The sequence below is a fragment of the Podarcis raffonei genome, chromosome 10 (assembly GCF_027172205.1).
Source record: "Podarcis raffonei isolate rPodRaf1 chromosome 10, rPodRaf1.pri, whole genome shotgun sequence".
Classification (NCBI taxonomy): Eukaryota; Metazoa; Chordata; class Lepidosauria; order Squamata; family Lacertidae; genus Podarcis; species Podarcis raffonei.
This window is the reverse complement of record NC_070611.1, coordinates 64278057-64304927: the sequence shown is the minus strand read 5'-3', so window position 1 is coordinate 64304927 and position 26871 is coordinate 64278057. Positions and strand designations below refer to the sequence as shown.

Here is a 26871-nt window from a genome sequence, read left to right as displayed (position 1 = left end):
AGAGAAGAGATACCTCTTCAAAACCCACCTGGATTTCTTCTGACATTCGCTCTCTCTCTCTGATGCCTACATAGACTTACGTACCAATGCACATATGCCCTGCAGAACATACATAGTTGAAGGCATTTGTGGGTCTTGGATGAAACAAGTCCGCTTTTTATTCCTTCGCCACCCACTCTAGTTAAAGCCGACTATGTCAGCCTGATACTAGGCTCCATTGCTCAGAAGTTAACTCCTGCTGAGTTCAGTGGGTCTCGGTGGGGTGTTACGGAACGGGTGGTACTTCTGGTGGGGGGGGCACCCCACCTGTGGCTCCTAGAAGCCGTCAGCATGTGACAGGCGCCACACCCCAGGAAATGGCTTTCACTGCCTCAGTGAGCCAGGGACATTCCCTGCAAGTAAAGGCAGGCTTCTGCGGGTTGAGTGGACGAGACCAATCGTGGGTCCAATGGTCAAGAAGGTCAGATGGGGCTCCTCAACCTGGAGAGGTAGCCTATCTAGTAGAAGAGAAACCTCCACTGCCTTGCAGCTATTTGTGAGAGAAAGGCTTCGGGAGTAAACCCCAAGGAAGAATCTGTACCCGCTGCCTTGTGGGACATCTTCAGAAGAAAAGGCTCAGGAGTGAACCCTTAAAATTCTGCAGACGTTTCATTATCTACTTCCAATTTCATGTTAGGCAAAATGTCGCTGTCAACTCTGTTCGGCTTAAATGAGATTGCCTGCTCTCGCATATCAGTTCCATGGTTTGGTAGCACCTCTTTCTCAGCACTGTTAAATGTTTACCCACCTAGTCCTTACTGTTAACAAGTGGAAACATGGACACTTGAGGAAGCATCAAGAATTCCTTTGCCCATAACCCCCTGATCCCATAGTGTCTCTCTGTAGAACTCAGTTCCTGGTAAATCGGTGTTAGCCAATGTAGCACTACTCTAGATCTTGTGGACTCCAGCTCCCATCCGCTCCAACCAATTTGGTCAATGGTCAGGGATAAGGAGAGTTGTTGTCTACAACATCTGCACAGACTTCCCCTTTAAAAAATGAATAAGGAAATTGTTATTCTAGGTTTCTAGAATAACTTATAAGAGCTCACACTGAAAATCCATTTTGGCTGTGTCACCCAAACTTTTGATGTACAGATGAAGTCCCATATACCATTTGGTACTGGGGAATGCCACACCTCTACATTGCAATGGCAAGTTCCATTCAATTACACCTCTGTTTTTCATTGTTTCATGCCAGTTCATTTCCACATCAGGGTGTTGTTGTTGTTAATAAACAGAGAAGTGCATGAAGAAAATTGCACCCGTATATGCTATTAAACATTAAATTTGACCGTATTTTGCATATTTCTTGACCTTTCAAACATATTTGTGGATGTATTTTCTTGAAGCATGGACATTTTGGGCATTTTAAACACTTCTGTTTGTGTTTTCTGAGGTGAGAACTGCGCCACAAAACTCAGAGAAGTGTGATAGCTGACAGATTGTCTGCAATGCATTTTGTACTTTAGGCAATGTGGAAAGTTTGGTTTGCTATGAAATGCGAAATGAACAAAATCCTCGAGCATCCCTAGCTGTAGCAGAGAATTTCTGAACACTGAAAAGAACAGCCAAGTGAGTAGATCGCACCACCAAATACATATTTTATATCAGCAATCAAGAGCCCTTTCTCTTTCTTCTCTCTCAGGAGCTTCCCAATTCCTTTCTTTGAGTATGAGCATGTTTGAACTTGTGACATTCGGAAGAAAGAAAAGCATGCTTTAAAAAGGAGTGGAGTGACATATTGAGTCATCACATCACTCTTCTGTGTTTCAGAGGGCCTAGGTGCATGGTGCTCAGACCCAATAGACAGCATTCAACCCATGCTCTACTTCAAGCTCACTGTTGTCCGCATGCATGGAGTACTTATCATGCCTCTGCAAGCACCTGATGCTATCTGGTTGCGGTCCTGTTCTGAAAGCCAATCAGTGTGCATCAACAGTAGTCAAATGACCACATTTCCACATCCAGTGCCATAGAGGAAGCTCAACCAACATGGTCTGAATGCTATCACATCAGCGCTCTGCTGCGTTGTGTAGGGCATCCCGCAAAGACTTGCGTAACATGCCTCTCTTGATACTGCAGAATACATAAGACAGTGCTTCTTTGTCTAAATTTTAAAAACAAAGTCCCCCCCCCCCAAAAAAAGAGCAACCATCTATAAAAACCACAACAACATATGCCTACGGTTCATCTATGATTTTCAGGACTCGAGAAAATCTTGACTTAAGAACACTTCCAAATGCATTTCCATCACTCAAGATGGAAGACATTCACCTCCCAGAAACTTTAAAGAAGCGAAATATGGAAAGCAGGAGAAGACGCAAGAGACCTCGAGGAGGAGAGACCTTTAATCCTCCTCCTGGCTTCGCCAAAGGGCTCCCTGGCCCACTCCAAGGCGGCTGAATTGTGTCAGAAGCTAGCTGACAGCTATTTTTTGATGATTTTATGGCTGACGTCTTCAGATCGCCTTTTATTTTAATGATAACCCCAATGCAAACATTAAGATTGTCATTGTCTTACTGGCAATGTCCTAAGGGGGCCTGATGTCTTTTGAGAGACAGAGGGGGGGGGAGAGAACCCATAAAGCTCTCCAATGCTTGATATACAGTGCCACTTAAGGGCAGTTTTATGCCAGATGGAGTAACCTAGGTTTTCACCTTTCAGCGATTCAAGGCTTTGTGATTTCAGGATTGCCACCTTTTAACCTTGCATATTATGGAAGGCTGTCTAGGTTAGACAGCATCTTAAAAAGCAGAGACATCACCTTGCCAACAAAGGTCCGTATAGTTAAAGCCATGGTTTTCCCAGTAGTGATGTATGGAAGTGAGAGCTGGACCATAAAGAAGGCTGATCGCCGAAGAATTGATGCTTTTGAATTATGGTGCTGGAGTCCCACCATAATTTTTGAATTATGGACTCTTGAGAGTCCCACGGACTGCAAGAAGTTCAAACGCATCCATTCTTAAGGAAATCAGCCCTGAGTGCTCACCGGAAGGACAGATCCTAAAGCTGAGCCTCCAATACTTTGGCCACCTCATGAGAAGAGAAGACTCCCTGGAAAAGACCCTGATGTTGGGAAAGATTGAGGGCACAAGGAGAAGGGGACAACAGAGGACGAGATGGTTGGACAGTGTTCTCAAAGCTACCAGCATGAGTTTGACCAAACTGTGGGAGGCAGTGGAAGACAGGAGTGCCTGGCGTGCTCTGGTCCATGGGGTCATGAAGAGTCAGACACGACTAAACGACTAAACAACAACAAATTATGGAAGGCTTGTTTAATAGTAATTTCTTCTGCTCAGGAAAGTCTGGGCATGCTTGTTCTGCAAGGGAGCCAAAAGTTCCTGTCACCTTCACCAAAATACACTTTCTAAAGATTCTTTGACAGAGGGAACCATGACAGTTAATACTGGGATAAAACCAAAATTAGTGGAGGTCCCATGTGGAGATTCTGGCATTATAAGAGAAGGAGAAATCCATATCTCTCTCCACTATCTCCCCATCATGCAAAATATTATACACTTCTGTCTCGACCCTCCTTGTCTTTTCATTCTAGATGAAAAACCACAACCATTGCAACCTTCTCTCATACGGTTGTGGTTCCACTTCTTTTGTCATTTCAGTCATCCAAAATGCGGTTTGACAGTAGTCAGCGGGATTTGTAAGACAAGGAGAGGACTGATAAAAAATTGGGAGAGAGTGATTATGCACAAGCTTATGTACAATGAACAAACAATTTCTTTTTTTTAAAAAAATAGCCATGGCTCTGTGCTTTCCATTTATCCCTTATGTGGAAGCTCCAAGCTGCTTATCATAATTCAATCAAATATAGCTGGCAATTGGCTCTATAGCCAATATTTGATTATCTGGCTATATAACTTACAGACCAGAAACTTCTCACTCATTTAGGAGTTGTTTGGTTGTTTTACTTAACTGTTGCTCAATATAAGAGTGAACCAAGTACCCCTGATATTCTAAAGTTTGTAATCTTTGTGAGTCTTCGTTTCCCCTGAATTTGTCATTTTCTATCATTCTGTTGGCTCCTCCTTTTCACTGTCTGCATTTCGAACTTTATTTCAAAAGAGGATTGCATTTAAACTGTAAAAAGAAAACAAACTGGCCACAGGTACACGATTAATTGATAAAAGGTGATGTTTACTAGAAGGTTTAAAAAAACATAATTCCTGCACACTGCTTTCCTACATCGGCATAATGTGCTTATGACGGCACTTTCCTCCATCCATCCATCCCACTTTTGACATGTGTCCCCCCCCCCCCGCTCTGTAAAATATTTGTAAGGAGCGTGGGGTAGGAAGGGGAGGGGAAGAATCTTCAAAGATACTTTAGGGAGCCTTTTGTGCCAGTTTCCCCATGGATATGTCATGTTGAGTCTCATCTGTCACTACCACTCCAGTGGTGTCATATTTGCACAAAATCACGTAATGCAACAGGACTGACAGATGCGTGATGCGGCTTGTCGTTTTGCTGCATGTCAGCTGGAAGGCTGCGCGAACCTATTTGTTATCTATCTGTTCCCCCCTCGCCTCCATCCAGAACTCTGCTGCCAAAACCGTTTGCCTGACTTACTGTCCCTGCAATGCCCTTCCTTCCTATCCCATGTGCTGACTTCCCATCTCCTTTGGTACGCAGAAGAAGCTCTTTCTTCCTTACCTTTCACGGATTCATAGAATTGTAGAGTTGGAAGGGACCCTTAAGGTCATCCAGTCCAACCCCCTGCAAGGCAATGGCCTTGCCTTCTCATCTTTCTCTTTGCACATGCACTCACTCACTCACTTACTTACTTACTTCTTACTCAACTGATCGATAGGCCACTTAATATAAAAAGAAGCTGGAAGTGGTTTACAAAAGGAGGAATTCCAAGGAGTCTTTAAGCAGATTGCTCCATCTGTCCTTAACTCCCCAAGTGCACTGTTCCAGAGGTAAAATGTAAATGCATATAAACACACATATTAGTGGACATGATGCACATATATGCATTACATCTGTGGCAAATGCTTTGCAAAAAAATGGGTATATTAGGCAAAATGGCACACATACACACACGTGTGTGTATCGGAACAAATCTGCTCTAAAATGCTGGTGATTTTTAGGATTTTTTAAAATTAAAAAACCACAAAGTTGTGGAAATGAACTTAAGAGTGAAAAAATGAGAAACTGAAATCAGCAGGTTCATCTGTCCCTAACAGTTACGCAATAATTTTTCAACACTCTCCCTCTCTTGCCTCCAATAAGGTAAGCTGGGAAAAAGCTGGCTGTCCAGTCAATTTTAAATTTGGTAGGTTTCAGGGGACCATCAAAAGGCAACATGTTCTGAATTATTTAAATATATAGCCCCAGAACACTTTAGGTCATCTCCAGCTAGTGATTCGGTAGATGCCAAGGAGTTTGAGCTGAAGTGAAATTTCACATCGATCTGAAATTAGGAGAGATTTCAGAATCTGAATTCAACCTTTGAAATTTTCAGAGAGGTTCAAGTTCCACTTTCGGATTCAGCTTTGATGAATGCTTTAAAGTTGCTTAAATCCCAATGCTTGACTGATTAATTTTAAGCTAAATATCTGCATGTGAAATTCAGCAGTTTTACAACTGGTATTATCCCCTTGCCCCACAAAACACTTGCTGCATCTAACTACATTCACACTTGACCTAAATTTTGGAAATGCTGGAGAAAATTACAAAACTAGAAACTCTTACATTTGTATCCTTGCATGCAAAGTTGAGGTGGGGGAAATTGCACTGGGGGCTTTTTCTTTTTCTTTTTACCCCAGACTCATTTCTGCTCTGCAAAGAGTTAAGATTGCTGGGAAAGGACAAACAACAACCTGCCCATCCATTTTGTTTCAGATTTCATTCGGCCCCTACAGTTACAATTTTATGACCCAGTTAGGAATTTCTGGCCAGCTGGATGCAACAACACTATTTGCTATCCTAATGGCTATAAACATTGTGAGGGTTTGGCTTGTTGTCCAATATATAAGCTATAAAATGATATTCTTCTTCTGTTTGCTTTATGCACAAAATTGTGCTTCAGTGCCCAATATTTCTCTCTCTCTCTCTGAAGACTGTACCTCAAACTAAACTCTGGCTTCCAGTAACAGGGAAGCATGTAGAAACATAGAATCTGGATTGGAACAGGGGGCTTTACATGCCACAGGGGCAGCAACCTCGTGCCCATAGGTTGCTTGTAGCCCTTCAGAGCTCTTTATCTGGCCCTTGGGATCCTTCCCAGACCACACCCTTGTCTGGCCTTGCTCCATGTCCTCCTTGAATGCTTTTGCCAGAATGGAATTTGCTCTTGAATTGTGATGACGCCTCTTCCTTGACTGACTGGAAGATGGTGAAATGTGTGTGCATGACTTGGGTCACTTCCCATGCCTCTGGAGACATGATCTGCACCTCTTTTGGACCCCACCATTTGACCTGGACCCCACAGAGCCCTGATACTCCCATACAAAAACGGATTCCCCAAAGCTATCACTTCAGAATCTTTGAAGTACTATTTTGCTAACAAGATCTTCTCTGTGCAATGATCATTGGGAGTGGGGATAGCTTAGTCATTAGAGCATGAGACTCTTAATCTCAGGGTCGTGGGTCTGAACTGGGCAAATCCTAAGTCTTAACTGTGTCTGAACCGGGCAAAAGATTCCTGCATTGAAGGGGATTGGACGAGATGACTTTAGGGGTCCCTTCCAACTCTACAATTCTATGGTTCTAAGCATTCTCCACTATGTCTGAAAGCTGTGGTTACGTGGGAGCCGGTTGAAGCTAAATCCTTCGAAGACAGAGGTCCTGTGGCTGGGACGGGACGATATGGGATTGGGGGGGCAACTCCCATCTCTTGCGGGGGCGCAGTTAGTGCCAGCACCGTCCGTTAAGAGTTTGGGTGTAATCTTCGACACCTCCCTTTCCATGGAGGCGCAGATTGCAGCTATAACAAAGGCGGCATTTTTCCATCTCCGCCAAGCTAAGCAGTTGACTCCTTACCTCTCTCGCCCTGACTTAGCCACTGTGATCCACGCAACGGTCACCTCCAGACTGGATTATTGTAACTCGCTCTATGTGGGGCTGCCCTTAAGACTGACCCAGAAACTCCAGCGGGTGCAGAATGCTGCAGCGAGACTCCTTACGGGGTCTTCGCTGCGAGATCACATTCATCCGGTGCTATATCAACTGCACTGGCTCCCGGTGAAGTACAGGATCAGGTTTAAGGTGCTGGTTTTAACCTTTAAAGCCCTATACGGCCTAGGACCCTCGTACCTACGGGACCGCCTCTCCTGGTATGCCCCACAGAGAAACTTACGGTCTTCAAATAAAAACATCTTGAAGGTCCCAGGCCACAGGGAGGTTAGGCTGGCCTCAACTAGAGCCAGGGCTTTTTTGGCTGTGGCTCCGACCTGGTGGAACACTCTGTCACAAGAGACTAGGGCCCTGCGGGACTTGACATCTTTCCGCAGGGCCTGCAAGACAGAGCTGTTCTGCCAGGCCTTTGGCCAGGGCACAGCCTGACTCCCTCCCTCGGCAATCTTCGCGGAGCTCTGGCCCAATGGTGGCCAGTGGCTTGAATTTAATTAATTTTATAATGAATGATTTTAGAGTGTTGTTTGTGTTGTACTTTTGTACTGTTTTATTGTTGTTAGCCGCCCTGAGCCCGGCTTCGGCTGGGGAGGGCGGGATATAAATAAAATTTATTATTATTATTTATTATTATGAAGCTCTCCTGTCTGTTTGTCTGTCTCCTGTTCACAGCTTCCAAAGCATGCAATCCTTTCCGGGCTGTTTCTGCTCAAGTCAAAAGGCTGATGCTTCTTTTACCATCCACAGCTCTGTCTGGTGAACAGATAAATTGAGATAATGAGGGATTAAACCACCCCACCCTCTTTGCTTAAAGATCCAATCCAATGTTTGAGAGGGTTTTGCACCCAAAGGAGAGAAAAACTTCGCATGCCCTGGTGGTTTGCATTGTTTACAGCTTGCCTAAACCACCATTTATTCTCCTTCTTGCAATTCCCGGGGGCTACTGCTGAGCAAATAGTAGCGTTGCTACCCAGGAGTAACGGAAAAGAACAGCAGCAGCAAAAATTGATCTGAACAATCTGTGTGCTGTAGACATTTGATGGGGATGCAACTGTGACTTGGGCAAAAGTCTGGGGTCGTAATGAGGTTAAAAGGAAAGCTGACGGGAATTGGTGGCTCTTGCTACATTTCACAATGAACTGGCCCTGGATTTTTCAATGGCTTCAGACAATGCTCAGTGCCTTGTTGAGCAGCAAGAGATGTTTAGTGAACATCCTAAGGAGCTGTGGAAACTCACAGGAGACCGGAGCCATATTGAGAGAAGGAGCCATAAAAGGCTTGATTTTGATGTACAACAGGTGGATAAATGCCACCTGCATTTATGTAAGGTTAAAATATACAGAAGGATAATTTCACACATTGCAGGGAAACAAGAAAGCGGCCTTGCTCCTGTACTCTGTGCAACTAAACATGGCCCCAAGTTTATTGATGTCAATGGGAGATAGTGCACACAGCTATTAAAAAAACAACAACCACTCCCCCATCCTACGGATACATCTATCATCGCTGCAAAGTAAACAATTTAGACTGTGAACACAAGGCCTGAATTTTCTGCCTCGTTATCAGTGTGTGTGGTTTTTCAGGCACAATTCACAATGTTGCTTAGGATTGGGGTGAGCGTGCTTGAAGAACTGCTTTATCTCGTAGGAAATAAGAGTGATATTGAAGACCTGCTTTTGAAGGCCCTCTGTCGGGAGCCCCTGCTGCCTGATATTAGACAGGTGATGATGGAGAAAGAGGCATGGAGGGCCTTTTCAGTGGTAGCAAGCTATTGATGGAACCCTGTCCCCAGAAAAGTTTGTGCTGAAGCTGAATGGAGATGCCCACCACTAATGCTGTGAGTCCATAGGCCTTGAAGGTCTAGACATCCACACTCACTCTGGTATACTGTGATTCAAGAAGACTATCTGCTATGCAGTAATACATGAAAGGGCCTTCTTGATACTGGTGCCCATATTATGGTGCTGTCCTCTGTCTGGTTCAACTGACCCTGACCCTGATGGGTTTTACAGTAAAAAAGTCCCTTATTCATCCAGGCTTCTGGTTAAACTGGTTTTTGGTGGAGATGGGCATGGGCCCTTGCATGGGTGAGCCTACATAATTTGCTCTTTCTGAAACAATAAGTGAACTGAAATACATTTGTCTTTTGAAATTTGCATTTCCCTGAATTTTGCAATGTGGTTCCCCAGCCACATAATATGAACAAATTTGCATATACTGGGCTAAAAAGCATATACTAATGAAAAATGTCAAATGGAAATGCATTATAGTGTGGGAAATTTGTTTTGCAAAAAGAAAAAAGAAAAAAAAGGCACAGTTACATACAAAAATGTGCGCATCAGGAGAAATTCGCACTAAGACACTGGCTAATTTTCACGAGGACTTTTATAAAAAGAATTCCAAAGAGATGTGGAAATGTGGCATCTGTACTTAAGATTGAAAAAAGGTGAGATACTAAGAAGAACCAGACTTGTCTGGTCTAACCCGTCCCTAATTGCACCCCATGGTGCGATTAATGAAGAGCAAGCTAGAGATTTCTTAAATAAAATAAAAATGAGGGCAAGTGGAGTTGAATGCTGAGGTTCATATCTGCAGGGAAATAAGTAGTGCAAGAACAGAAGGTGCCAAGCAATTCTGCTCAGTCCGACATCAAACAACTGGTGAGGACCACTGATAAACAGTTTGCCAAGATGGTGGCTGCCAAGGTCTTAAGAGGTTCCAGTGATGTGCTCAAGTCTTACGTAGATTTAAAGGATGATCCTTGGCAGCTTCCCACCAATCATTCTCAGCACTTTTAGGGCCAACAGTTGCTCCATCTGCTGCTGAGGCTGACTTTGAACAATCCTTGCCGAAAAGCAGTGGAGCGATAACTCTTGAAGTTATCCTCTACAGAATAAAAACACCCCTCTCTCTCTCCTCCAAGAACCCAACCCTTGTCGTAGCTTCAGGTGAAGCTACTACCTTCTCCAAGAAAACTTGAACAATTCCTGCCTCTCCCCACACATTGTGCCAGCACAAATAAGGGCCTGCAGATGGGTTTTCAGCAAAACAACAGCTTCTTGAAGGTCATTTGAAGGGGGAGGGGAAGGGAAGGAACCTTGAACAGTTCCTGGGTGGAAAAATTTGGCTTACTGTGATTTTAATGAAATTTCCTCCGTCACAAAGGAATACAAAGATTCTCCAACAAATTTACGACAGGGCGAAGAAAGAACTTTAAAATTCCAGATTGGTCTTTGCAGGAGAACAGCTGAAACAGATCAGTACCTGAAGTGTACTGTAATTCTGTAAAATCCTATATCAATCACATTACATTTCACACACGTTATTATCTTCCCTGGGTTTGCAGAGAAGGGAATCCCTTTGCACATCTACATTCAAAGTGTGTGTGTGTGTGTGTGTGTGTGTGTGTGTGTGTGTGAGAGAGAGAGAGAGAGAGAGAGAGAGAGATTTGTTATGTTAAAATGGTAAGATCCATTTTAATTTGTTTTTATTGTATTGCATTTTTCATACTATCGGGCAACACAATTTATTGTCATAGCTGTCAACTTTCCCCTTTTCTTGCGAGGAATCCTATTCGGAATAAGGGAATTTCCCTTTAAAAAAAGGAAAACATTGACAGCTATGTTTATTGTATCAAAATCCCCATGTCTCTTCTAGGACCCCATTTAGGGTAACCAAAATGACCAAAGAGTTGGAGGAACTTATATACTAGGAAAGGTTAAATCAATTGGAGGGACATGATAGAGGTATATAGGATTATGCACGATATAGAGAAGGTTTATAGGGAGTACCTTTTCTCCCACTTTCAGGGGTTATCCAATGATGCTGAACGTTGGGAGATTCAGGAAGCACTTCTTGACATTGCATGTAGTCAAACTGTGCAATTTGCTACTATGGAACATGGTAACGGCCATCAACTTGGATGACTTTAAAAGGGGATTAGACAAATTCATGGAGGGTGAGGACCTCACCATGCCTATTTTACTTCCAGTTTCAGTGGCACTATGACTCTGAACACCAGTTGCTGAACAACACGAGCAGAAGCATGGAATTCAACATGTGTCCTATTGGTGGACTTCCCATAGACATCTGGTTGGTCACTGCAGGGATGGGATGCTGGAATAGTGATGGACCTTTGGTCCAATCCAGCAGGGTCCATCTTACTCTCCTTCCTCAGAGGTTTTTAAGCAGAAGCTGGATGGTCACCTGTCATGGATGCTTCAGCTGAGATTCCTGCGTTGCAGTGGATTAGATGACCCTCGGGGCCCTTCCAACTCCACAATTCTATAATTCTGGCCTCATCACTGTAAAGGTGTAAGTGGCTATGCCCAAATCTAGCTCTTCCACCTCATAGTCCTGAGGTCACTGACGCATTAGTTTTCTATCTGCAGGAAATTCTTCCGTATGGAAGAGGAGTCAACCACACGACCCCCCCACCCCACAGTCTGAGGGGTAGAGCCAAAGCGCAGACTTCCCACCTTGGTGGGAACTAGAGCTGAGTGGCTGGTAATAATAATAATAATAATAATAATAATAATAATAATAATTTTTTATTTATATCCCGACCTCCCCAGCTGAAGCCGGGCTCAGAGCGGCTAACAACAGTAAAAGTAACACAGTTTACATAAAATCACAATCCATTAATTGAAATTCTAAAATCAGTTCATTCTAAAATCAATTTTGAATCAAATTAATGGCAACCATTGGGCTAGAGTTCTATGAGGATTACTGAAGGAGGGGGGTCAGACTGTGCCTTGGCCAAAGGCCTGGTGGAACAGCTCTGTCTTGCAGGCCCTGCGGAAAGATATCAAGTCCCGCATGGCCCTAGTCTCTTATGACAGAGCATTCCACCAGATCAGGGCCATGGCCGAAAAAGCCCTGGCTCTGGTTGAGGCCAGCCTAACCTCCCTGTGGCCTGGGACCTCCAAGATGTTTTTATTTGAAGGTCCTCCGTGGGACATACCAGGAGAGGCGGACCAGTAGGTACGAGGGTAATATTTTCCTGGTAAGGATAACTCCCTCCTTCACGTTATTTACCCACACAACTTCATATACACGTACTGACAACCATTCCAGGGAATTGATTTGACTGGCCTTCCATCTGCAGGCAGGAAGAACGGTTGCATGCAAAAATGTCCCAGGTTCAATCTCTCTCTGGCATCTCCAGGTAGGACTGTGAGAGACCCCTGCCTGAGAATCCTGGAGAACTACTGCTGCTGGTGGTCACTACTGAGCTAAATGGACCCCCAAAGGCCTGGATTGGTAGAAGGGAGCTTCTTTTGCCCCTGCCCCCTCTCCCCTGCTCCCATCACCTCTTTCTTCTGGGCGTCTGATAACTGCCACCAGAAAACACTCCTTTCAGATCACTTTGTATTATAAATAATTGTGCTGCCATGTTTCAGTTCCGAGCTCAGAACTGCACTCACCCAAACTCCACAGGCAGATCAGGTGACCTTTCTCCAATTCAACTAACTCTCTCTCCTCTCTCCCTCTCTCTTTCCCCCCTTTCCATCTCTCTGTGTTGTGGAGGACAGACAAAGTGATATGTCTGTCATACGCCATTACCATTAGAACAGAATCTTGTTCTTTTATTACAACTGAACTCTGCCGGATTTCTCAGCAGGAATGCTAAGTGAAATCAATGTCTTGGATTTCCAGCTTTAGCTTGGAGGTCACAGCCACTCTATCATGTCACAGCATTATCCTTTCCTTTCGCCCCCCCTCCTCTCTCTCTCTGAGCCTCCAACTGGCACACAGCAGATTGAAAACAGCATGCTTCAGAAGGATCATGCTGCACAATTTTACAGCCTTTTGGAGGGCCCCTTCTCATATATATATATATATATATATATATATATATATATATATATTCCTCTGGGGACCATTCCCCCCCCCTTTCAATTTGCGGATAAATTCTGTTTGTGTCCTTTGAAAGAACTGCAAGCCAAAGGCACAGAAACACCTAGAAAAAGTATTTTTATTTTTATTTAAAGAAAATTGGGAAGGAAAGAATAGCATAACAGAATTCTGGTAGCTGCCACTAGATTTTCTTTTCTTTTTAACAGGCATCCTTCTGAGTCACTGCAGTGGTGGCTGATGCCATTTGCGGTGGGGGGGGCAAAGGCAGAGAGGACAACAGCAGGTGAAGCCGTAGCCAAGTACAGACAGAGTCAACTTATTCTGGTTTTGCTCCCTGTCCTCCGCCCTGCAGAGTTCTACAAGGGCAACACTGAGGCAGCAGAAGGAGATGGTACTCGGTGCTGGTTGTAAGTAAGAAGGGGAGGGCGGGCTATGGCTGAGGTTGGCAGCACACAGCCCCATGCTCCCTAATAAACCCCAAGAGACCCACCTCCACTGAGGGCAGACGCCGTGCAACCTAACACAGCCTTCGCCAACTCTGTGCCCTTTCAAGGTTTTTGTCAGGGAACTGCCATCAGCTCAGAGGCGAGAGATGGAAAGGCAGTTGTGTTACAGGGAGCCTCCAAAAATCTTGCGAAGCAGTTCCTCTTCCGGCGAGGAGGAAAGCCCCACCTCCAGTGGAGAAGAGGTGCAGGGACCAGGGGATGCTAGGGAGAGCCTCAACACCGAGCCTGAGCAAACCGAAGAGGTGGGAAGTACGCCCCTGCCAGATATGTCTCCTTTTCCAATAGAGCGGTATAGAACTATTTTATATATAAATAAGTAAATTCAATGGTAGTATTTATTTCCCTGGCTATCTTTAATCTGGGCCTTTTTACTACTCGGTTAAAGGCACTGAGACACTATTGTCAGTTCAAGGAATCCACTGTGACGTGATTAAAGAAATGTGGTCAGCAGACTGGAGGACAGTGAGCAAAGCGAAGATCATATCTTTCATCAAACATTTTCTCATCACCGAACCAAGAGTGTTTCATGCTTCACCCCTAAGCACATTTGGCTTGAAAATCAGTCTCAGTACTTTGAATGGAGTGTACTCTTGAGCACAGGTACAGCAAAAGGCAAGAAGGCAATGGTTCCTTCCTAAAACGAGAGGTGCTGAGGCTTGGACTGGCGCTGACATTCATTCTGATTTGTTTGCAGGGCGGACAGACGACATTGCATTAAAGCAAGCGCTATTCCACATTTCCCAGTGCATTTCCCATCATTTTCCACTTCACAAAAATTCCAGTATTTGGAGACAGTGGTCCAGTTGTGCAAGATCTCCCAATCAACTGTGGTGATTGCTCAAACCAAATTTGCTGGTCTGTGACTGAATCCCACCCCAAAACAGCAACAGTCTGGAAGCGCCCAAAGATACAGTTGCATCTCTGACAATTTCTGAAAGCTGCAGAGACGTGCGTAAGAATGGATGCTCGCCCACTCCCCAATCTGAAATTCTAACAGGTGGCATTTGATAAGGTGTACAATGCCCATGAAATCGTTTCCCCATCCTTAAGCAATGCACTGCTGAAAGAAACCTCGCTACCCTTCTGAACTGCAGCTGAATCTGTTAGATGCACCATAATTTTGATATTATCAATTGCATGCTTCAGTCACAGGCCCCAGATGTTTTCAAACAGCTTGTGGATAGGTGGAAGGGACTCGCTATGTTTAGCCTGGAGAAGAGACAATGGGTGGGGGAGTAGGGATATGATAGCACTCTTCAAATACCTCAGTGGCTGTCACAAAAAAGACCATGAAGACCTCTTCTCTGCAACTCCAGAAGGCAGGACTAATTGAATCGGCTGAAGTTACAGGAGGACAGATTTTATTGGGATATTAGGAGAAGCTTCTTGGTGGTGATATTAGGGCTGGATACACAGCACCTTTTTAACACACATCCCCACCCCTGCCTACCAAAGGGGTAAGAACAGTTTGACAATGAAATCTATTGCTCAGACGAGCTCCTCCATTGTTGGAGGTCTTCAAACGCTTACAGCACTATTTCCATGCAATCTCCATGCAGTCAGTAATTTCCTCCCAACACCAGTAGGATTAGGTGCGAGGGTGGCGCTGTGGTCTAAACCACTGAGCTTCTTGGGCTTGCCAATCGAAAGGTCGGCGATTTGAATCCCCGCAGTGGAGTGAGCTTCTGTTTCTCTGTCCCAGCTCCTGCCAACCTAGCAGCTCGAAAGCATGTCAATGCAAATAGATAAATAGGTATTGCTGTGGCAGGAAGGTAAACGGTGTTTCCGTGCATTCTGGTTTCTGTCACGGTGTTCCGTTGCGCCAGAAGCGGTTTAGTCATGCTGGCCACATGACCCGGAAAGCTTTCTGTGGACAAACACCAGTTCCTTTGGCCTGAAAGCGAAATGAGTGCCACACCCCATAGTTACCTTTGACTGGACTTAACCGTCCAGGGGTCCTTTACCTTTTTAAAACACATAATAGTTGCTGTTATACCAATAAGCACCACAGAAATATCCCATGCTCAGACTGCTCACAATAACCTGTTTTAATTTCAGAAAGGTCTAAGTCAGGGGTCAGCAACTTTTTCCAGCCGTGGGCCAGTCCACCGTCCCTCAGACCATGTGGTGGGCTGGACTATATTTTGAATTTTTTTAAAAAATGAATGAATTCCTATGCCCCACAGATAACCCAGAGATGCATTTTAAATAAAAGGACACATTAAAGGTAAAGGTAAAGGTACCCCTGCCCGTATGGGCCAGTCTTGCCAGACTCTAGGGTTGTGCGCTCATCTCACTCTATAGGCTGGGAGCCAGCGCTGTCCGCAGACACTTCCGGGTCACGTGGCCAGCGTGACAAAGCTGCATCTGGCGAGCCAGCGCAGCACACAGAACGCCGTTTACCTTCCCGCTGGTAAGCGGTCCCTATTTATCTACTTGCACCCGGAGGTGCTTTTGAACTGCTAGGTTGGCAGGCGCTGGGACCGAACGACGGGAGCACACCCCGCCGCGGGGATTCGAACCACCGACCATGCGATCAGCAAGTCCTAGGCACTGTACCCACAGTGCCACCCGCGTCCCAAAAGGACACATTATACTCATGTAAAAACATGTTGATTCCTGGACCGTCCGCAGGCTGGATTGAGAAGGTGATTAGGCTGCATCCGGCCCCTGGGCCTTAGGTTGCCTATCCCTGGTTTAAGCTACAATTGCATATACATCATGCTGAAAGAGAATCACAGAAAGAGACACAAATTATGCAAGAAAAGCCAGGCAGATAAATCTGCGCAATAGTACCTTGCTTTTGGGTGGAGGGCTGGTTGTGCTCTTGTCGGTATGGATGCTGGTAGGCGATACTGCTGCACCAATGTTGCTTTGGGGGATGCCGGGTATTTTCCCACCTGGGGATACTTGCATCGCCGCAAGCTGGGCAGCATACAACTGCTACGGAAAGAGGAAAAGCGGGGAGTCAGAAAGTGGGGGGAAAGAAGAACACATTTCTCTATGTGAAGCCCCCGTGGACCAACAATAACCACTCAAAAGATGTACTTTCAGAGAGACCCGTATCAAAGACGAATGCATCCTTCCAAACATCTCCAATGTGGTGACTTACAGTTGGTTCGGGTAGCTGTGCTGCTGTGGTTGATGGGAGTTGTGGGCTGAAACATGTGGAGGGCAACAAGTTGTGGGGAAGTGTGCACCATTCAAAAGCAAATAAGGGCATGATCTCACAGTTAATTCACGAGTTGTTTTTCGTTTGCAACAAAGTAAGCCCACAACTTACTCACATTTAACTTGTGCACATTCAGCTTACATGCATGGCATTATTATTATTATTATTATTTAATAAGGGAGTGGAAAGGAGATGGAGCTCTGAGAAAAATGACTTTGGCAATTTCACCTGCCATTGAACCCAATATGTCAGTGTATTTTATTTCCTGATGCTTAGAGGATATCTTGTTTAGTTGTTTACCATGTTTTGCAATGCGAAATTTTCCTTGTTTTTCATGGCTGATTTTTGTGTGTATAATGCTTATATTGATGCCAAAGAGGATGCTCTTTCTGTTGTTGTATTTTATAGAATGTAGAAAATTCCTAGGCTTTTTTTTGTTTTGTTATTTATTCACCCTACGTTGCAAACCACTTAAAATGATCTCTTGTGTAAATCGCCCCAAGACAGTGGCTTAGTAGGTGAAGAATACATCAGTCTATCTCTATCATCTATCTATCTATCATCTATCTATCTATCTATCTATCTATCTATCTATCTATCTATCATCTATCTATCTATCTATCATCATCTATCTATCTATCATCTATCATCTATCTATCTATCACATTGCTTCCCTCAAAGAACCTTAGGAATGGGGATTGGTGATATCTGGTTAACATAACATTGTGACATACTGAGTCATTGGCTGGCTTCACAGTTTTTCCCACACTCTGATTTTTGCATAACTAACACACACACACACACACACACACACACACACACCATGATTCAAAGTATATTGCCAGGTCAAGAATTATGAAACCAGTTTCATGATATGGACTTGAAACCGGCTGGTTTTGGACGGTATCTTGCACAGCCCTAACACACGTCATGGTTCACGATATATTGCCAGGTCAAGAACTATGAAACCGATATCACAATATGGATTTCAAGCTGGTTTTGGATGATTTATCGCCCAGCCCTACTTAAGGAACCTTGTTTACGTCTCACAAAGCCACAACTCTTAACAAACTACAGTTCCCAGGATTCTTGTGGGGGGGGGACCCATGTGCTTTAAAAATATGTTTTAAATGTATGGATGTGACCACAGTAGAAAATGCACATGCTAAGCCACTGCCGCCTGCAGTACAAGTAGGTCAAAACGATAAGGGGTTGGGGGGAGTACAAAAGCTAGCAAAGAAAGTACAGAGAAATGGGGTATGTTTCAGCAATATTCGTTGGTTTATCATTCCAAGGACAAGGAGGGGAACAAATTATGCACCTCTTCTGAAGATGCTTTCTATTGTTGATGCAAAGTGTAACCAAGTCGGATATGATCACAAACAGAGCAAGGACAAACATAAGACAACACCGTGACCAGTGCTATGATCAGCCATTGTTGTTATTGGGTGTTCTTCTTTTATCATTGACTGTTTACATTAGCGGAGCCATGAAGGTTGGAGGTCACCAGGCTGCAGAATGCTAAACAAAGCAAGTGAGCTTTGAAGACGAGTTTGGAGTAGCGCTTCAAGGTGATCAGGTAGGGTTGCAGATTCCACAGCAGCTTTCAAAGATGTGAGGAAATACGGCACGACTTTGTTCGTCTGCTTCTCACCCTCTGACTAATTCAAGGAGTTTGAGAGTAGCAAAACACAGCCGTGTCTTTGTCTCTGAAGGCACTAGGCTCACTTGACAGCGCAAGCTAAATTGCACAAGATATGAAGGCTAACACTGCAATGGACCCAATCCGCATAGCTAGAACGTCCAAATATAAAAATGGAGCGGGGAAATAAGTCACTGCAGGTAGGCAATTTTGATAGTATCCACATAGCAAGTATTTCACTCATTCCATTCTATTTGCTTACTACACAAACCTTGCTATACCTTTCAAGAGCTTGTAACAACTTACATATATGCCAAGACCATATGTACCCATATATCCATGTGACCTGGATGGGCCAGATTTGTGCAGCTTAAAAATTAGAACCATATCACTAGTCCTGGGACTCAGCCTTAAGACCCCAGTATGCCTCAACATTTTGGGTTCAAAAATGTTAAGCCTTAAGCTGTATCATGCCTCAATCAGCACCCCAGATAGAAGTAACTTGGACTACAAGTTAGGGGTAGACAACACTATCAATGTCAGTTTCTCTCGATTTCTCACTTTTCCCGTTTATCCCAATTCCCCATCAAGCCTTCCCTAAAAAATGCATGAAATTTGTTTGCATTTTGTTGCAATTTCTCCTGGATATATGTGTTTTTGAATGCAATTGTGCATTATATATTTTACCAAGGAAGTTTCCCTAAAATAATGCATTTTAAAATGAATATTTCAGGAGCCATTTATGCTGTATCTACAGAAACAATGTAAAGAAATGGACTCACTAGCAGGATTTGAGTAAACACAATTAACAACACGAATACAGAATTTACAAAGATGATGTTAAAATAAGAACACAACAATACTGAATTTAAAGAATTTTATATTAAGATATAATAAAGCAAGTGGGAGAAGTTAATATGTGAAAAACCAGCAGAGGAAGTTGAGGGAAGTTGTGATTTGATATGATGTTATTACAATAAAAATATAAAACTTAATAAAAATTATTTATAAAATAAAATGACTATTTCACTAATATGAACATTAATGAGTGCCCTTTCACCTAACATGCCTTCCCCTCCTTGCATTGTTTGGCTAGAGAACTGCATCACAAAATTCAGGGACGTGTGAATTTCAAAAGAGAGCTGCTTGCATATTGGTTCAAGAAGTATGAATCAGGTAGATGCAAATTGAAATGTGAACTGGACAAATTTGTCCCCTATCATTACCAATAACTGCCACCACCACTTCACCAACAGATCCCAGGGTGGTTACAACAATTTAAAATTATGTATTAAGAACAGTTAAAACAAATTGCAGCCACAAGAATAGGGTGGGTCCTGAAAACACACGTCTCTGGTGTCAAAGAGTAAAGAATACCAAACGAGTCATTATAAGGATGTATCCCTACCACAACATTGCAATAATGGAACTCTCTCTCAGCAACCTATTCCTTAAACCAGTGGTTCTCGAAGGGATGCCACACTAGTTGTGGCAGGAAAGAATGGCAAGTGTGGCAGGAAGATTCAAGGACAATCAAAGAAACATTTAAACATTTCAGTGCAGTGTGGACATACAACCAGAAACAATATCCATGGCTCTCTTCAACAACATTGGCTATTCTTTTACAGTTCCCCATGACATGTTGTTGTGAACATGGATTTTCAACGCTGGCAAATATGAAAGATCAGAAAAGATAAAGGCTTCTTTGTGTTGATGAGGTTATGAGAGTTTGTTTGCCTCATATTAGACCTAACATAAATGAGATTACCCAGCAAAAGCAAGAGGACACCTCTCATTGAGTTTGTGTACATACTTTACATATGTAAGAGGCTCGTTTATATTTTAGGAATAATTCATGTTCTTATGATGTCCTGAGATCATATTAAACAATAGTTGTGTTCTATCTTACACATCAAACACTGCTGGAAGCTGTTTCTTTTTGTTTTCCAATGTATTTCTCATCAATTAAAAAACTCTTATGGTGTGAGGAATTTTTTATTCTGAAAGCATGGTCCAGAGAAAAAAAGCCTGAGAACCACTGCCTTAAACCCTTATTATGACTTCAAGAAGTCAAAAGAGGAGAGAAAGAAGCCACATTGATAAGGTTTATGCTGAATGAAAGCCACTGAAATTCCAGCCATCCTCTTTAAAATAAACTTTAGGACGTGCCCATGAAGAAGTCTTCCTACTGGATGCCCAAGAAATTGGGTGCCCCTTGAATACCTGTTATTTCCACACAGTGTTACCTGTCACTGTTATGATTAAGTTAGGTCTGATAATTGCAGTAGATTTGCTCTGGGTAAATCTTAGTTGAATACCACCCCAGGTTTCTGGCTTCATGGCTACCTACCTCCTACAACCCACTTCCTGACCATCAGTCTCCAGCCTGCCTTCCACTCTTTCCCCTCAGGGTACCTGACTGTCCTTGGCTGAAGTCTCTTATACCACCAACTCTGCCTCCCTCTAATCCACACAGCCTATAGGGTATCTCTTACGGAAGAACTGCACACACAGAACCTGCAATCTCACCTGCAGCAGCATGTACTATGGTGAGCCGAGGCTGAGCTCAACAACATGGTGCCCAAGTGCACAAGCATTGCCCACACAGCTCAAGCATGCACATTAGATGAAGATAGCTCTGCTGACTTTTAATTCAAATACTTTGGCAACCAAGCCAATGTCTGGCTTTTACACGTACACATGCACAAATCTGGCAACTGGCCCAGAGCTCACAAAAATTGGTTGTTGTTGTCATTTGTGGCCAGTTGGCCGTCCAATCTCCATGGCCTGTGGCTACCCTTGGTTACAATGGCCCCATGGTGTGACACTTGAGAGAGAGAATTGCCTGGGTTTGTTCCCTCCTTGCTTTGTCAATGAGATTCTTCTTTCAGACCTGCCATGCCTTGTAACAGAGAATGAAATGTACAATATGCAGGATGGGGCGCAGCATGCTAATATTTTTAGACAAGATTGAACTTTGACATTATTGAATCTGTCTGTTCAGATTTAATCATTCGGGGCAGGACAACGTCTGGCTCAAGACCAGGGAAGAGGACACTGGAATGACCGCATGCTGTGCATCAAGATGGTTAACTGACAACATTTTAGAGAATGAGAAGTTATGGCACCCTCAAGCAATCAAACAAAGGACCGTGTCTACTCAAAGGTCTATAATTGAGAGCTCCAAAATTTGGATTTATTTTATGCTCTAGGGATGCTGCCAACAGTCTCTGTGGCAGAGCAGTGCAGTGAAACACAATCTGTATTTTGCCATCTTCCCATAAGTGTACATTCCCCATGTCTTGTGTGTCTCTCCTAATGGCGAAGGCAGAACGTGGAGGAGCTAAATAAGTGGATCTGGAGCCAATTTAATTTGTGTGTTTTGTTTCACATGACTGCTGGGAGGGGAAATTAGAAAGAAAGAGCACGACTATTTCATAACATTGAGGGATGTTCTACTAAAATAGATTGTGACTTGGTTTGCACATTAATTGAAGAGGTGTGATTGTCTTCTTCTCTGTGGCTGCTCCCATTCTGGATGAGATGCTTAGCTCCTGTAAATACAGTAAGTGTGGATTGTGCCATGACTTCTAACCTTGATGATGCCTGCCCTGTTATGTGTCCACAGATGCATGACATCAGCACTCATCACAGCTGTGGAACTGCATCTAAACTATAACTCATGCCCAATATGTTGCTGTAGGCTGTTGGTGCCTTTGGGGTAAGGCAAATATGCAGTAGACTGGTGGTCCATTGCCCAATTGATGTTGGAGCATCTAGTACAAGAATAACTAATGTGCTGCCTCCATATCCTATTGGGCTCCAACTCCCATTAGCCTCAACCAGCATGGTCAGGAATGATAGAAGCTGCAGTCCAACATCTGGAGGCTGTGGAAGTCCTTAATCTAGCGCTTGCTAGTCTACGGGATTATTTGTCCAGCATTACTGGAGAATATCCACCTGGGTCTGACCCAGAAAAGCACTTTTTATACTTTTAGAGTTCAGGCACAGGATCACTTTGCATAGATTAGTTTTAGTTTAACTCTTAAGAGATCCTCAGCATATGCTTTGTCTTGCAAATTTAATGCACACCAGGGGATTATGGAATTTCTAGTGCAGTAAGGCTGAACAGTTCTGCCCAGTGCAATGCCAACACACTTACTTACATCCTCATAAGCTGCAAAAGGTCTGGGGGAAAGAACTGAGGATTTGGGAATGGTTTAATGGGGGATTTTGACTTGTTTTAGTAGGGTACAAGATTTTCCCAGAGGCAGCTCTGGTATGGTCCACTTTGTTCACTCCTGGACTCTTGACAACTTGAATGATATGGGCTAGGTACTGGGATTCTAAGATCTTTCTTTCTTTCTTTCCTTCCTTCCTTCCTTCCTTCCTTCCTTCCTTCCTTCCTTCCTTCTTGGAGTTGAACAAAGTGTCTTCCATGTGCACTCATAAGAAGAGCCATTGACCCATCATTTCCAGGATCCTGTTCTCATAGCGGCCAATGAGATGGCTTTGGGAAGCCCATAAGCAAAACTTGATTGCAACAACACCACTCTATTTACTTATGATTCCCAAAAGTTGGCCTTCAAAGACACACAGCTTCTGATGGTGGAGGAAGAACACAACCATCAAGGCTAGTAGCCACTGGTATCCTCATCTTTTATTAATCTGTCAAAAAAAATTTGAGCCATCCAAGTTGGTGGCCATCACTACCTCCTATTGGAGTGAATAATAAAGTCTAACTATGCTCTGTCTGAAGCAATACTTCCTTTCTCGTGTTACAATTTTAGAATTCTCATTAGCATGTTGACCTTGGGTTCTGAGGTTTTTAAGGAAATGTTGCCAGTCCTGAGCCAACACCTTAAACCCTCTATAATCCTCACCTGCATATTAAACAGTAATATTCTGCTACACTCTCTGAAAGATTGCGAAACATCTCTTGGCTCGATGGCTCTGTGGTACATCAGAAGTTCAGCCATGAGGTTAGACTGCCTTTGAAATCTTTCCTCTGGGGCATTGTTATTATATGTTAACAATGTTCATTACAGCTTCGAGGCCACACTAAAAATGAATTCTTGTTCTATGAATAAAGAAAACGAGAATGTGGCATAATGGGTATTTTTAAAATTATTTCAGGGAAACCAATATTAGCTGTTTTACCATTAAGTAGATGCATGTGCTTCGGATCACAGCCATATTATTAAAATCACTTGAAGAGGGGGGGGCTTTGCATTTGCAGTTGGGGACAAATAGTAAAATAAAATAAATTTTAAACAACAACAACAACAAAAATCATCCATGGAAACAGGATTATCTGATGGGTTCAACTTCACCCTGAGTGTAAAAGCATCTGATCCCAAAGGATGTTCCATATAAACCCAGGCATGAACTAGACGCAGTGCATTTAAATAATCTGAATCTATGAATTGTGCCAATATTCACATTCTATATCATTTGTAGGCCTATCATTTAAAATATACACACGAGAAGGTCTTCTTCTGATTTGCCAGTATGAATCTCCACACTGCATAGCTTTGATTTGTTTATGTAATTGAGTAGATATTTTATGGAGCTGGACTCTCCCCCTGTGTTGAATGCATCAATGGGATATTTCTCCAATTTGGGTGGTTTTGTAAAGAAACCTATCTGGCAAATTGCAAACAAGCATGCCACATGCATCCTTTTCTTAGGGCAGAAGTAGGTCTTCCATGACAGCGACTCTGCATCCCCCCACTATAAATTTAGTAAAGAAAAAAATGCATGGTGTCCATACAATCCCGCTTTGAGCATCTCCCAATTCCCAGTATCAGGAGCCAATGAATGGGAACAGGGGCTCAGCAACTCTCAATGTGATGATGTCATGCCACACTCTTTCACCCAATAGATTGTGCAGCAGGCTTCCTCAACCTCAGCCCTCCAGATATATTGAGACTACAATTCTCATCATCCCTGATCACTAGTCCTGCTAGCTAGGGGTCATGGGAGTTGTAGGCCAAAAACATCTGGAAGGCCGAGGTTGAGGAAGCCTGTTTTACAGGGAAGAAAGCAAGAACAGCTGCTGCTTTCATCGGCCACATACATGTCTCTTAAAATGTTTCGTTTTGCTCTAACAGCTGGTTCCAGCTACATGTTCTTCCACACGGAGAACAATAAGCTTGGGAAAACATTGAGTTACAAAAATGTGAAAATCTCTCCATGAGTCCATGAACATTCCCTCCTTCCCTTAATGCTTACTTGGTTCCTTCCTTTCCTTTCAGACATTTTGCTCATGCATTGTAATCAATGTCTCTGCAGAGAGTTTGGTTGTGCCAGTCATCCTCATCTTTAGCGATGTTGTCCTGCTGGCCATGGGCAATAGTTTTTACTCAAAGTAGACCCACTGAAATTAATGAACATGGGCAAGTTAATGGGTCTACCTTGAGTAAAACTTAGGGCTCATCCACACTTATGTTTTGCCAGGGCTTTTTTTCAGTTCTAGCACCTCTCAGGTATGCGCCATTGCCATTATAAGAGAACAAGGGAGGCGTTCATGGTGAGTTCTGCTACTTCTTTTTCTGTAAAAAATAGCACTATGTTTTGCCCTGGGACTTGGCAATCAGAAGATCGGCGGTTCGAATCCCCGCGATGGGTGAGCTCTCATTGCTCGGTCCCTGCTCCTGCCAACCTAGCAGTTCGTAAGAACATGAAAGTGCAAGTAGATAAATAGGTACCACTCCGGTGGGAAGGTAAACGGTGTTTCCGTGCACTGCTCTGGTTCGCCAGAAGCAGCTTAGTCATGCTGGCCACATGACCCGGAGGCTGTACACCAGCTCCCTCAGCCAATAAAGCGAGATGAGCGCCGCAACCCCAGAGTCGGCCACGACGGGACGTAATGGTCAGCGGTCCCTTTACCTTTACCTATGTAGGCACATGTCCACTCTTTAAAGCTCCATGTCCAAGCACTTTTTTTGTCCTTCCTCTTTCCCCAGGCAAACTCCCCATTTAACACTGAATTGGGACAAAAGACAATTTGGGTTTTCTGTGGGTTGCCTTTCGCTTTCATTCAGCGGTACAGAGCAGGTATTTGTGGGGAAACTGCCTGGACAAAGAAAAAAAAACAAAGCCCTTGGACACAGAACTTTAAACAGCAGACCTGTGTCTAGAAATGCAACACAAAGGAAGTATGGATGAGCCTTTAATTGAAGACCACCCTCTGCTGTTGATGTCCATGCAATGAGCACAGGAATTTGAAGAAGGGAAGCCTATATATGTAGATCTCTAAGACTTCCATGAGATTTAGAACCCCAATCATGAAGGGTTCCAGATGACATGGAGGCCTATGTTCTTTGCTCATGCACTGATTGCCACACGTGAAGAAAAGAAAATGTATGAAAAGGGCCTTTGAGGTGATTAGTTGTATCAAGAACCAACTTGGAAACTGAATCTAAAGTGCAGACCACAAGGCTCCATCTCTCTCTCTTTCTTCTTCTGATTGCAAGATCTCCTTCGATGTTGTTCACATGCAGGAACTTATCACGAGGCACTTCCTATCATCAGCTTATAAAAAATTGTTACTCAGCTTCTGCGATAATAATGCAATCGCTGTGAAGTTCGCGTACCAGATTGCTTTTCCCTTCGCAAATTAAGAATAGCTGAACTGGAAGGCTGCCCAAGTAAGTCACATATTTGTACATAACAATGTTCACGGCATGTGACAGCAACTGAAATGGAGTGAAAAGACTTGAATGCTGGCCAGAAAGGAAATGTGATAGGGTCATCCGGGTAAACACTCTTGGCTGATACATTCCATATGAATCTGTTGTCCGATGTGAGCAATGTAAGTGCTCAAGACGAACAAAGGGATCTACCATCAACTTATCCATAAACCTTATCTGGTGACTTGGAGTCGCAGTGCAGCTGAGCCCTGCCACATTTCTTAGGGGGAACAGCTAAAAAGGGGGAAGGCACACATAAACATGAATTGTTCCGATTTATTTCTTTTTTTAAAAAAGAAAACCTGAATGGGAAGCAGCTGTTTCACACAACAAAAAGTTATAGGAAGGCCCAATGACATGAATGTACACCGGCTTTTGGAAAACAGAAAAGGGAAATCCTTTTCTATAGAGGTATTAACAGGTCCCAGCTAAGATGACAGAAGCACAAGGCATCCCAAAGCTTGCTAGTAGCTGGTATTGAAAGGTGGGCTCCACCTGTACTTTACAATCAAACCAGTATTATGCTACCTTAACAATCCTGGGAACTGTAATTTGTTAAGGGTACTGAGAGCCATAGAGAGGCACAGAGCTGCAATTCCTAGAGTGGCTTAGCAACCCTTCCCCTTTCTCAGGAAACTGTGCGTACATTAAATGGTGTATATTAAGTAAAATTGCACACAAGTGTTATATTATGAGAAATTTGCACTAAAATGCTGATGAATTTTCATGGGTACTTCTTTCTTTAAAAAGTCGCCAACTGATGTGAAAAATGTTGAGAACAAAATATTGGGGAAATGAGAGACTGAAAGAACTTGAATTTGACAAGATTTGCAAATTGCTTCTCCCACACCAAATCCCTGTTCCT

The 26871-nt window shown here is 43.5% G+C and overlaps 1 protein-coding gene across 9 annotated transcripts in view; it reads right to left on the bottom strand.

Annotated features, from left to right (window-relative positions):
• SOX5 (SRY-box transcription factor 5) overlaps positions 1–26871 on the bottom strand; it is a 786737-nt gene that overhangs the window by 64830 nt on the left and 695036 nt on the right. For all 9 annotated transcript variants that reach the window (XM_053407448.1, XM_053407453.1, XM_053407449.1 and 6 more), the window contains one exon: positions 16295–16441. In XM_053407448.1, the coding sequence (XP_053263423.1) occupies positions 16295–16441 (147 nt within the window). The remainder of the gene's footprint in view (positions 1–16294; positions 16442–26871) is intronic.